General features: G+C 42.4%; 1 protein-coding gene across 1 annotated transcript in view; it reads right to left on the minus strand.

Annotated features, from left to right (window-relative positions):
* Positions 1–13,428, minus strand: part of foxj3 (forkhead box J3) — an 80,459-nt gene that overhangs the window by 22,924 nt on the left and 44,107 nt on the right. The window contains exon 3 of the mRNA XM_039015542.1: positions 3,737–3,811. Coding sequence (XP_038871470.1) covers positions 3,737–3,811 — 75 coding nt within the window. The remainder of the gene's footprint in view (positions 1–3,736; positions 3,812–13,428) is intronic.

Below are 13,428 nucleotides of genomic sequence, written 5' to 3' on the forward strand. Positions count from 1 at the left end.
AAGTGAGATCAGGACCTTTAAAATGACTTCCTTAGCAGAGAGAATAATTGATATTTACAGAGAAATTGTCATTCTAGACAACAGAAGAGAAGTACTGTTGCAACAACATGTGTCTAAAGTCATCCATACAACACGTGTCCCGTAGTAGGCCCATTTCATACTCGTCACGGTACTACTGCCATCTAAAGCACGGTCCTGTGTTTCTCTCCTAGCTTTCATTTTGAAAAGCTGCAACAATACAATGTTGAGAAAATATGTTTAAATATTTTTAAAGCTTGGGGTCAATTAGCGTTTCCCTCAGAGGGAGAATAATTCACAGTGCAAATTAACCAGAGACAAAGAAGCGGTAATAATATACAGTTGAAGTCAGAAGTTTACATACACTTAGGTTAGAGTCATTAAAACTCATTTTTCAACTACTCCACAAATTTCTTGTTAACAAACTATAGTTTTGGCAAGTCGGTTAGGACATCTCCTTTGTGCATGACAAGTAATTTTTCCAACAATTGTTTACAGACAGATGTAATTTATAATTCACTGTATCACAATTCCAGTGGGTCAGAAGTTTACATACACTAAGTTGACTGTGCCTTTAAACAGCTTGGAAAATTCCAGAAAATTATGTCATGGCTTTAGAAGCTTCTGATAGGCTAATTGACATAATTTGAGTCAATTGGAGGTGTACCTGTGGATGTATTTCAAGGCCTACCTTCAAACTCAGTGCCTCTGCTTGACATCATGGGAAAATCAAAAGAAATCAGCCAAGACCTCAGAAAAAAAATGGCAGACCTCCACAAGTCCGGTTCATCCTTGGGAGCAATTTCCAAATGCCTGAAGGTACCACGTTCATCTGTACAAACAATAGTACGCAAGTATAAACACCATGGGATCACGCAGCCGTCATACCGCTCAGGAAGGAGACGCGTTCTGTATCCTAGAGATGAACGTACTTTTGTGCGAAAACTGAAAATCAATTCTAGAACAGCAGCAAAGGACCTTGTGAAGATGCTGGAGGAAACAGGTATACAAGGATCTATAATCGACAACCTGAAAGGCTGCTCAGCAAGGAGAAAGCCACTGCTCCAAAACCGTCAGAATAAAGCCAGACTCCAGTTTGCAACTGCACATGGGGACAAAGATCGTACTTTTCTGGTCTGAGGAAACAAAAATAGTACTGTTTGGCCATAATGACCATCGTTATGTTTGGAGAAAAGGGGGAGGCTTGCTAGCGAAGAACACCATCCCAACCGTGAAGCACGGGGGTGGCAGCATCATGTTGTGGGGGTGCTTTGCTGAGGGAGGGACTGGTGCACTTCACAAAATAGATGGCATCATAAGGCAGGTAAATGATGTGGATGAATTGAAGCAACATCTCAAGACATCAGTCAGGAAGCTAAAGCTTGGTCGCAAATGGGTCTTCCAAATGGACAATGACCCCAAGCATACTTCCAAAGTTGTGGCAAAATGGCTTAAGGACAACAAAGTCAAGGTATTGGAGTGGCCATCACAAAGCCCTGACCTCAATCCTATAGAACATTTGTGGGCAGAACTGAAAAAGCGTGTGCAAGCAAGGAGGCCTACAAACCTGACTCAGTTACACCAGCTCTGTCAGGAGGAATGGGCCAAAATTCACCCAACTTATTGTGGGAAGCTTGTGGAAGGCTACCCGAAACGTTTGACCCAAGTTAAATAAGTTAAAGGCAATGCTACCAAATACTAATTGAGTGTATGTAAACTTCTGAACCACTGGGAATGTGATGAAAGAAATAAAAGCTGAAATAAATAATTCTCTCTACTATTATTCTGACATTTCACATTCTTAAAATAAAGTGGTGATCCTAACTGACCTAAGACAGGGAATTTTTACTAGGATTAAATGTTAGGAATTGTGAAAAACTGAGTTTAAATGTATTTGGCTAAGGAGTATGTAAACTTCAGACTTCAACTGTATATGTGAGTATAAATCCCATTATACTCAATGTTCTGTAGCCCAATTCCATTGTTGGTATATTTGACGATGTTGGTCTTCACTGCAAGACGCTGAGCGTAACGGACAGAGAAACGTCTAAGGACGTCTGAAGGTGAGCTGCCTGAGCTGCGTGTTTTGATCAAAGCATCTGGTTCACTGCTAGATGTATGAGGATTTTGGGGTTAACTGTTTCAATTAGAGCTCTTGGTAGACTCAGACTCACTGCGCCGGTGGAGAGACGGGCGGCGTTTCTTTTAATTAGGCAACAAAAAAAAATCTTTAAGCACAAACCCTTGGGGAGTTTCTGCATTTCTCCACATGCCCCTCGAGACTCGACGGGGGAAGAGAAAAAAAACACCCATAAAGATTGCTTAAATAAATCACAAATACACTGCATCATAGTGAAGCCGGCACAGCAAGAATGTCTGTCCATAATGTAAGCTACAACTGTAAGCTCTATCATCCATGTAGTCTCTACAAAATGCCATGGACATATGGTGATTCCACCAGGAGCCCTGATTACCTGTTTCTCTCAGAGGCTGGTGATTTTCCTACAGTATTGTATGTCAACCTATTTTTTATTTTTTTTAAAATCACGGTGCTCATTTAACATTCCTAACCGGTTAACATGTGAAATAAATAGGTCTTTGCAGTGGGAGCCGTAATAGCACTTTTACCCCCCCCCTCACCTCCACGGTGAAGGAGTACGCCACGCATGTCATCTCGCTCTCCATCTCAGAGGTAGACACGGTGCTCTCCTATCTCATCCGACCAGCAGTGCTCATATTCCTGCCACATTACAATACTGATGGAACCTATCTAGAGGCTAGCACTTCTTTGAAGTTGTCTTGGGGGTGGGGGGGGGAGTGAGAAATTCCAAATTAAGTTGGCCATGCATTTGGAATGGGATCCACACAGCAATAGATTATTTTGTATTTAGTGCAGCTCCCAGGAGTGTCAATATCAGAGGATTACAGCAAAACATGAAATTAGCATTCAGTCCCCAACCTCTACAGTACATAGCTTGGCGTAGCTCTTCAAGCCACTGTGTGCCTGTTTGCCAGATAAAAAAATCTTACATATGGTTAGACCAATTCACATAACCAGGATACACTAAATATAGGCCCACATGGTCCAACCACGTGAGAAACAAAGCGCAGTGAGAGATACTAGTAAGACAAGTGACAGGGCGAGAGATGGGAGCGATTGTGTGGTAAAACAGGCTGGTATGGGAGCTGGTCATGTCATAGCAGCAGTCCCTGCCGGCCTGAGGGGACAGGAGAGGCAGGTGCTGTATGTGTCAGCGTGGCCTCCCTCTCCTCTCACCCTAAGTGCTGAGCTGAGGGCTTTTCTCCTCATAACCCAGCCCGAGAAGCACTTTTGGGGCGTTACTCGAAATGCACTGACTACAGCCTTATTTTGGACTATTCCCACAAGGACAATGACTTATTACCACATCTTCGTACTTAGTCTGCCCTGCAGGTCAAAAAAAAAAAACACGGTCTTTACATTTGCCATGCAATTTTGTGGGGGTGGAACGTTCATAATAGATTACGAGCATGCCATGCATTTCCAGACTGTCAGAGCACTGGGAGGCGTTCACAGCGAACATGTTCCTCATGCAGATAGCATTAGATCACATTGGAGGACTACTTGCAAAGAGTGAGTCTAGACTAGTAGGTCTGTCTGTGGACACCAGCCGCTTATTTCCGCTACGTTTACAGTCATCTCTGTATGTTGGGTTTGAATGAAACACGGTCGTCTTACCTTTCCTGGGTCGTCTTTGGAGCGAGGCACTTTGAGAAAACACTTGTTCAATGACAGATTGTGCCGTATTGAGTTCTGTAGAGAGAGAGAGAGAGAGAAATTTGGGGTTAGAGATAAAAAAAATTAAAATCACATTACAAGGGAAGAGGTCGTGTGTCTTTGAGCAGAGATCATGTCATAGCCACAGAGGCTGTGCCATTGTGATAAAGACAGAACAGGAACCTTGGTAGCACGGTAAACATCATCCTTTGGTGTTAAGTCCCATTTCCTGTCAAGATACACTTGTTTTAAAATGACACCTTGGAGGAAATAAACTGCTATATCTGTGACTAGATGTCAGTCTACACACTGATTGTCACTGGACCAGGCCAAAGCTACCTGGAAGACATAGGGCCTAAACTACCCGGTAACAGCAGACTGGCTTCTTCTACTTCTCAAATTACATGGGCGCCAACAATCAAAGCTCATCTTGAATTAAGAGACACGCATCCCAAATGAATCCCTCACTGGGACGATGCCTGATATTAATTAATGCTACACAAGTCTCCTGGGGGGGGGGGGGGGGATAAGTTTCAGAATGATCTACATAATTTAACTCATTATGGTGTTAGCTATTCCTCACCCACAGAGGCTGGTATATCTGCCTGTTCGGGGGATCGAAGCAGGCTGTAGAGTGGTGCTCCTGGTTTAGTAACAGTTAGGGTGGAGCCGGCCAGCCTCCTGGAATCAGCTGGAGCTGGGCCAGCCATAGGCTTAATGGACTAGCCGAATGCACACATCTCCACACCATTTTAGTATTGACAGATGTCTGAGGATCTCAAAGGTTTTTAGTGCAGCCGAGTCAGACGGTCGTTGGGCAGATGTGAGATGTGTCCAGCCCAAAGCCGATAAGATGGCGCTGATTGTAACATCAGTATAGAGAAATACGCCTCAGGAAGAGAGGATAACGGCAGTCTCGTTATCGAGCTGTCAATCTCCAGTGGTAAAATCCCCTGAAATGCTAATGGTAAAATCCAATACACCAAAACTTGCACAACTTAATGCATCAAAACGTGGCAGGACCGTTACAGCAGGGCAGATTGTGTTCATTATAGAAAAATAAAATATATATAAAAAAACAAAAACAATAACGAGGCTAATCAAAACCCCAAATCTGTGGCACCGTCTGATAGCATCGGTGCTATATCTTCCAGTCTAGGGTGGGACTGGAGTAGAGGTCGACCGATTATGATTTTTCAACGCCGATACCGATTATTGGACGACCAAATAAAGCCGATACTGATTAAAAATCAGCAATTTTTTTATTTTTTTATTTGTAATAATGACAATTACAACAATACTGAATGAACAATTATAACTTAATATAATACATCAATAAAATCAATTTAGCCTGAAATAAATAATGAAACATGTTCAACTTGGTTTAAACAATGCAAAAACAAAGTGTTAGAGAAGAAAGTAAAAGTTCAATATGTGCCATGTAAGAAAGCTAACGTTTAAGTTCCTTGCTCAGAACATGAGAACATATGAAAGCTGGTGGTTCCTTTTAACATGAGTCTTCAATATTCCCAGGTAAGAAGTTTTAGGTTGTAGTTATAGGAATTATAGGACTATTTCTCTCTATACGATTTGTATTTCATATATGAAAATAAGAATGTGTTCTTAACTGACTTGCCTAGTTAAATAAAGATTAAATAAAGGTGTAAATTTTTTAAAATACATTTAAAATAAATAAAAAATTTGTCCAAATCTGTGTCCAAAAACACAGATTTCCGATTGTTATGAAAACTTGAAATGGGCCCTAATTAAAATCGGCCATTCCGATGAATCGGTCGACCTCTAGACTGGAGTGTATCAGTCAGTGTCCGTGGTTGATGGAGAGATGGTCCAGTCAGAGGGCAAGCCTGCCTGCTCTACTGGGAATCTGTTGGAGCAGCCGTTCAGTCAGGCCTGGCAGGGCTTCCTCACAGACTGCACTAAATCAGTAGGATGGTCTCTATCCAGTCTGTCCGCCAGTCTTAGCCTACACGCCTCCTGCATTAGGGCAGGGGTTCTCCAAACGTTTTCACTCAGGCCCCCCTTCCAGCATTGGGGAGCATTCAATATTTCTATGGCCCTGCCCCACAGTTTGGGAACCACTGCATTAGGTGATATGACCACATGTCAAGTGGGGACACTCAGCTGTGTCTGACATTCAGGTCCAGGAACAAAAAGGTGTGATGCATGCCATCAGTTTGGAAAACATTAAGGCGGCCATTAGGCCCCTAGGAAGACAAAAGAGAGAGAAAGGAGACCGAGTTGTAATGCTGACCTTACAATGTCTTACAAGCGTAAGCACTTAAGACCGAAGTAAAACCCATCCACCGTCCAGACTCAGGCGGCGAGGAGCAGGAGGGCATGTCGTGCACTTGATACCACGAGGTGAGAAGGGCAAGTAGCGCTCAGCCTCACACGCGGAGAGATGTTGCTCAGTCACCATTTAGTGCCTTCTTGCAGGTCGAAATCATTGATACGGTCATCCAGTCTGACCCAGCCTAGAGTACTGCCAGTGCATTAACAGGTTGACTTTTTAAATTAACTCTTCTCTCCGACCGGCTCTGTGCTCCAGCGACACACTGTATTCTATCAAACACGCTCCCTTCTCTAAGCTTACAAGTCACTGGTGTGAAACTAACAGGCTGAGGGTCAATCGTAGGAGAAAGGGTGAAATGGAGTGGATAGAAGCGTTTAACACATTACGACCGCAGCGTCTCGCAGAGAAACGTCATGAGAGCCACTTCTGCTTCATTTGAGACCCTAGCATCCTTGCAGGGAGGCAGAGCACAAGCCGTCAATAAGATGACAACGCGCTGGTGAGAATCCTCCCAATTAAAGCCAGTTAGCTTTTCCAAAATAAACACTTTATGGCTATACTATAATTAGCCTTAGCATCTCCAGCATGCAGAGCATCATACTGGCACACAATGAGCTCGGAGCAGCCAGATCAGTAACCCACAGTGTGGTCAGAAGTACACGGAGTAGAAGGATTTATTGCGTTAAGGCAGTATTGCAGGGGTCCATCCAAAGTACTGCCCAGCACGTACAGCACCTGCAACCCCCACAGTGCAGCTCACGCCCAGCCGGTGTGCGTCTCCCACTGTCGCCTCTCACACACACCGTCTCAAAACTAACGTGGTGATCTAACGCCAGGACAGCACCGCCCCTGCCCCGTAACACACTCACCACCACCCTCTCGACGCCCCTGCGGCTCAGCAGAAGGGTAGCCAGGGGAAAGTAGGTCACGTTGACGACCTCGCGTCGCGTGTCAAACGTTCAGTGAGCCAAAGGGACAGGCCGTGTCACTACTCTGCTCCTCACAGGGAGGGAAGGAGTGGGGGTCAGTACACCCTGCCGAGACCCAGCGGTCCGCAGCCTCACCGGGATGCAACTGCGACGCAGGGAGGTGGAGTTCTCTCACACAGAGAGAACCCGTGGAGAAAAGAGGACTCTCCACAGGTCTAACGCAGTCCTTCTCTGCTGCTGCGCCTCTACCGCCAATACATGTCCTATTGACAGGCATGCCAACACATGGCATTTCTCCCTCATGTAAAAGTTGAGTATTTACTTGAGCCCATTTAAAAAAAAAAAAAAAGCCAATCTTAGTAAGGGAAGGCCCAGACGAGCTCTTTCAAAGTTTAAACTCCAAATGGGGCAGCGCGTAAAGGCCTTCAGATTTGCAGCAGTGTGTGATCAATGTGTTTTCCCACAACTGTGCAGTGCCAGAATTGGAAACCATTATATTGCATAACCCAGAAGTGTTGTACTGGAGTTGCACCGTTTCTTATGACACTGTTCCCCAATAATAACACTAACAACGTACCCACAAGTTCACTTTACATTCCCAACATCTCTTCTCAACATTAACAATTAAAGACAGACAGCACCACAAGGCTTTTAAGAGCATCTTAAACATGCATGTAACAAATAAATAAAAAATAGAATACAGGCCTGTGCAGTCAAAAGCAAATAGTACAAGGATAGCATGACCTTTAAATGACCTGTGGGAAAAACTCCATGTGAATGACTGAGGCAGACAAAAAGAGTTACGCCACTGAGGTGCATACATCAGATCTAGTCTTGTTATACAGAAAGGGATGTGATCTTTCAGATAAGGCCTGCAGCAGCATTCTGTGAGCGAGGACAGAAAGAGAGCGAGCGAGCGAGCGAGCGAGAGGACTGAGCCACAGCACAGCTATGATACAACAAAGGAAGTAACCAACCAGCAGCGAGGATAAAGCATTGGTACAGTAGATTAGTTTGCATTGTTGTTACACACATTCTACACAAAACATAAACCTGACCTCGGCTTCAGAGATCTCCACAGGGGCTAAGGAATGTAGCACCTTTGCTGTCTATTTGTTGTGGGTGTGGGAAGACGTTGAACGCCACAGCGTGCGCAAACACACACGCATTCCTCCACTCCCCCTCCTCCCGCCTAACACAGTTCTCCCACAACCCCACGCACACCAACTGAGTAGACGCACAGTCAAGCACAGGCTCGACGTACAGCACACACCGAAAATCTCTCACAACCAAAGTACTGAGACCCGTAGCCCACACTTGAAGAGCCATGAAGTCAACCGCAACGATTTTCAACTTGATTGTTTACAGGCTTCAAAGGCATATAATCTGCTTCCCTTGGTATCTTGTAGCAGTCTTGGCATGCTAGGCTTTAAACCCCTTAGTCTCTGATCTTTACTCCTTGTATGTCGTTTTAATAAAACATCAACGGTTTGCTTGCTGCAGCAAAACACACGCCGAGGTAAAAACTAATACATTTAAAAACCCTACTTGGCCTGACTCCATTTAGTCGACTAGTCAATTGTCTGGTCGATAGGCTGTTGGTCGACAGATTATTTATTTTTTTGTCGAGCCACTGCAAATAGATATAACTATACACATACAGTACCGGTCAAAAGTTTGGACACCTAATTCCAGGGTTGAAGCCATCAAAACTAGAGGTCGACCGATTATGATTTTTCAACGCCGATACCGATTATTGGAGGACCAAAAAAAGCCGATACCGATTAAATCGGATGATTTTTATATACTTGTAATAATGACAAATTACAACTATACTGAATGAACACTTAATATAATACATGAAATATATTTAGTCTCAAATAATGAAACATGTCAATTTGGTTTAAATAATGCAAAAAAAAAAAAAGCTAACGTTTAAGTTCCTTGCTCAGAACATGAGAACATATGAAAGCTAGTGTTTCAATATTCCCAGTTCTTCAATATTCCCAGTTCAAGTTTAAGGTTGTAGTTATTATAGGAACTATGACGCATCAACTATTTTGCTCTATACCATTTGTATTTCATATACCTTTGACTATTGGATGTTCTTATAGGCACTAGTATTGCCAGCCTAATCTCAGGAGTTGATAGGCTTGAAGTCATAAACAGCGCTGTGCTTCAAGCATTGCTAAGAGCTGCTGGCAAACACAGGAAAGTGCTGTTTGAAGGAATGCTTACGAGCCTGCTGCTGCATACCACCGCTCAGACTGCTCAATCAAATCAGACTTAATTATAATAAACACAGAAATACGAGCCTTTGGTCATTAATATGGTCAAATCTGGAAACTATAATTTCGAAAACAAAACGTTTATTCTTTCAGTGAAATACAGAACCGTTCTGTATTTTATCGAACGGGTGGCAACCCAAAGTTTAAATATTGCTGTTACATTGCACAACCTTCAATGTCATTTCATAATTATGTAAAATTCTGGCAAATTAGTTCACATCGAGCGAGTCGGCCCAAACTGTTGCATATGCCCTGACTGATTGCACTGAACGCAAGAGAAGTGACACAATTTCCCTAGTTACTATTGCCTGCTAACATGAATTTCTTTTAACTAAATATATACTTATGTGTTTTGATTTTAAGAAAGGCATTGATGTTTATGGTTAGGTACATTTGTGCAAAGATTGTGCTTTTTTTCCAGCTATGTGCTTTTGTTAAATCACCCTTTTGGCTAAGTTGAAGTAGGCTGTGATCCGATGATAAATGAACAGGCACCGCTTTGATTATATGCAACGCAGGACAAGCTAGTTAACCTAGTAATATCATCAACCATGTGTAGTTAACTAGTGATTATGTGAAGATTGATTGTTTTTTATAGGATAAGTTTTATCCTAGCTAGCAACTTACCTTGGCTCCATGCAGCCACAAAGTCCATTTGACGCTGCACTTGCATGGCAGGCACATTCGCATAACAGGTGGTCAGCATGCCACGCAGGTTCCTCATGGATTGCAATGTAAATCGTCCATAATCGGCATTCAAAAAGGCCAATTACCGATTATGAAAACTTGAAAAATCGGCCCTAATTAAATCGGCCATGCCGATTAAACGGTCAACCTCTAATCAAAACTATGAAATAACACATATGGAATCATAAAAAATAAATAAAATGCATTTAATTTAACTAGGCAAGTCGCTTAAGAACGAATTCTTATTTACAATGACGGCCTAGAAACAGTGGGTTAACTGCCTTGTACAGGCACATAACGACAGATTTTTACCTTGTCAGCTCGGGGATTCGATCACTGGCCCAACTCTAACCAGTAGGCTACCTGCCGCCCCAATCATGTAGTTACCAAAAAAAAAGTTTAAAATCTTGAATAAGGAAATTACGTGAATAGCCTACAGCCATGTCTGTCAGGAGCTCACTGGCACAGGAAACTGAGGGGCAAGAATATTTTATACAATGCTGCAAGTTAGCTAGCACAAACTCCAGGCTGGACCAAGTTAATAGTTGATACAATGTTTCAAGTTCCTTGCAGGCAGGCCATGGGTATCCAATGTGATTTATAGGATATTTATTTTTAAAATCAGCATTTTTACTTATGGGCTGCAATGTTATTTGTTGGCTTTATGTAGGCAATTTTTACATACTGGCAATAGAAGTTAACTTTAGAATTGTATAATTTTCATTTAGAAAGAATTTTGATTACCCACATGACATTGATTTTGAGATATGAAGATAAATGAAACTGTTCCATGAACATCCTAACTGGCACGCAGATCAGTAGAAATGGTACGATAGTCCTGTGGCCCCGGGCGCAGTGCACGCTGACACGGTCGCCAGGTGTACAGTGTTCCCTCCGACACATTGGAGCGGCTGGCTTCCGGGTTAAGTGGGCATTGTGTCAAGAAGCAGTGCAGCTTGGTTGGGTTGTGTTTGAGGACACACGACTCTCGCCTCACCTTCGCCTCTCCCGAGTCCGTACGGGAGTTGCAGCGTTAGACAAGACTGTAACCAATTGGATACCACGAAATTGAGGAGAAAACAAAAAAGAAAACAAAAAAATAGAAAAGGTACAATAACCTTTCCCACAAAGAGCAGTGGGAACCCCCCGCTAGCGGAACCCCTCGCCAACAGCCAATAAAATTGCAGGGCGCCAAATACAAATCAACAGAAATCTCATAAATCTAATTTCTCAAACATACAAGTATTAGGCACCATTTTAAAGATCAAATTCTCGTTAATCCAGCCACAGTGTCTGATTTCAAAAATGCTTTACAGCGAAAGCTCCACAAACGATTATGTTAGGTCACAACCGAGTCACAGAAACCCAGCCATTTTTCCCGCCAAAGAGATGAGTCACAAAAAGCACAAAGAGATAAAATGAATCACTAACCTTTGATGATCTTCATCAGATGACACTCATAGGACTTCATGTTACACAATACATGTATGTTTTGTTTGGTAAAGTTCATATTTAAATCCAAAAATCTTATTTTACATTGGCGTGTTAGATTCAGTAGTTCCAAAACATGCAGTGATGTTGCTGAGAGCCACATGAATTCACAGAAATACTCATAATAAATGTTGATGAAAATTAAGCTATTATACATGAAACTTTAGATACACTTCCCCTTAATGCAACCGCTGTCAGATTTCAAAAAAACTTTACGGAAAAAGCATAATCTGAGAACGGCGCTCAGAGCCCAAACCAGCCAGAGAAATATCCGCCATGTTGGGTAGTCAACATTATTCATAAATATCATTAGAAATATTCACTTACCTTTGATGATCTTCATCCGAATGCACTCCCAGGAATCGCAGTTCCACAATGTCCATCATTTATGTCCAATAGCTTCTTTTGTTAGGGTGTTTGGTAAACAATCCAAAAGCGCGATCTGGTCCATTCGGACGAAACGTTCAAAAAGTTATATTACAGGTCGAAGAAACTTGTCAAACTAAGTATAGAATCAATCTTCAGGATGTTATCATAAAAGTTCAATAATGTTCCAACCTGAGAATTCCATTGTCAGTAGAAATGCACCGGAATGAGAGCAACCTCTCAAGTGAAAGCGCATGACTGAGAACGAGGCTGTAGGCAGACCCCTTAGTAAAACAGCTCCCATCCGGCCCCCCTTCACATGAGAAGCCTGAAACCACGTTCTGAAGACGGTTGACATCTTGTGGTAGCCTTAGGAAGTGAAAAATAACCCATATCCCACTGTGTATTCGATAGGGGTGAGTTCAAAACCTACAAACCTCAGATTTGCCACTTCCTGTTTGGATTTTTTCTCAGGTTTTTGCCTGCCATATGAGTTCTGTTATACTCACAGACATCATTCAAACAGTTTTAGAAACTTCAGAGTGTTTTCTATCCAATACCAATAATAATATGCATATATTAGCATCTGGGACTGAGTAGGAGGCAGTTCACTCTGGGCATGCTATTTATCCAAAAGTGAAAATGCTGCCCCCTATCCCAAACAAGTTTTAATCACGGAGCTCAGTAGCTTACATATAGTTGATTTTGGTAAAACATAGGGGATCTATGGAAAAATAAACGTTTTAAAAATGTTGACCAAGCATGCAAGTTGAGGCCATGTGAATTAAGACGGAGAGAACAGTAAAAATAGAAAAACATGTCGATCACGAAACGCACAGTTTGTGATGAAGATCCTATCTAGCCTGTGTGTAACATGTTGAAGTAGGCCTAATCTAAACCCCAAAAATCTTGTCCTCTGCAAAGTGAGATTACACAATCTGAAAATTCTATTTAAAATGGTTAAATTAAACCCATACTTCACATGTATATTTAAATTATGAAAGCGATAAATGCTTCCACACGGAATAAAAAAATAAAAGATAAGATGCATGCCGGCAAAGAAATCAGTGCTCAAAATAGCCACAGTGATAACTCCTGTTTCTACTGTACAATAAACTATTTGCTTAAATCAAATAAAGCTTTTAAAAACGTGCCGACTATTTAGAAAGGTTTCTCCTTACCATTTGGTTCTGAAGAGCTTCAGATCCAGTACAATAAAAGGCAACCCACGCAAGTTTTAACCTCAGGTGAAGCTGTGTCGTCTACACCCACTGGATAACCATGGTGGGAGTTGCCTGCTAAGGTCATTTCATACAGAGCTTAGATTCACTTCTGTATAGGCTAGTGTACATCTTCCTATACATATGCCTTGGGTCATGTTAGGTAATAGGCAGATGACAGATGGGCTGGTTCCTGTCCATCAGGTGGGTATGGAGTCGTAGCTCTCTAAGCCTGGCAAGCGAGGCTTAACTAGCCTATATTAACTACACTTTAGTGCAGGGGTGAGCAGAATACGGCCCACGGTCTGGAGCCGGCCAGTCGGCCGATTAAATACGGACCTAGGTATAAACTTTGAAA

The sequence above is a fragment of the Salvelinus namaycush genome, chromosome 20 (genome assembly GCF_016432855.1).
Source record: "Salvelinus namaycush isolate Seneca chromosome 20, SaNama_1.0, whole genome shotgun sequence".
Lineage (NCBI taxonomy): Eukaryota > Metazoa > Chordata > Actinopteri > Salmoniformes > Salmonidae > Salvelinus > Salvelinus namaycush.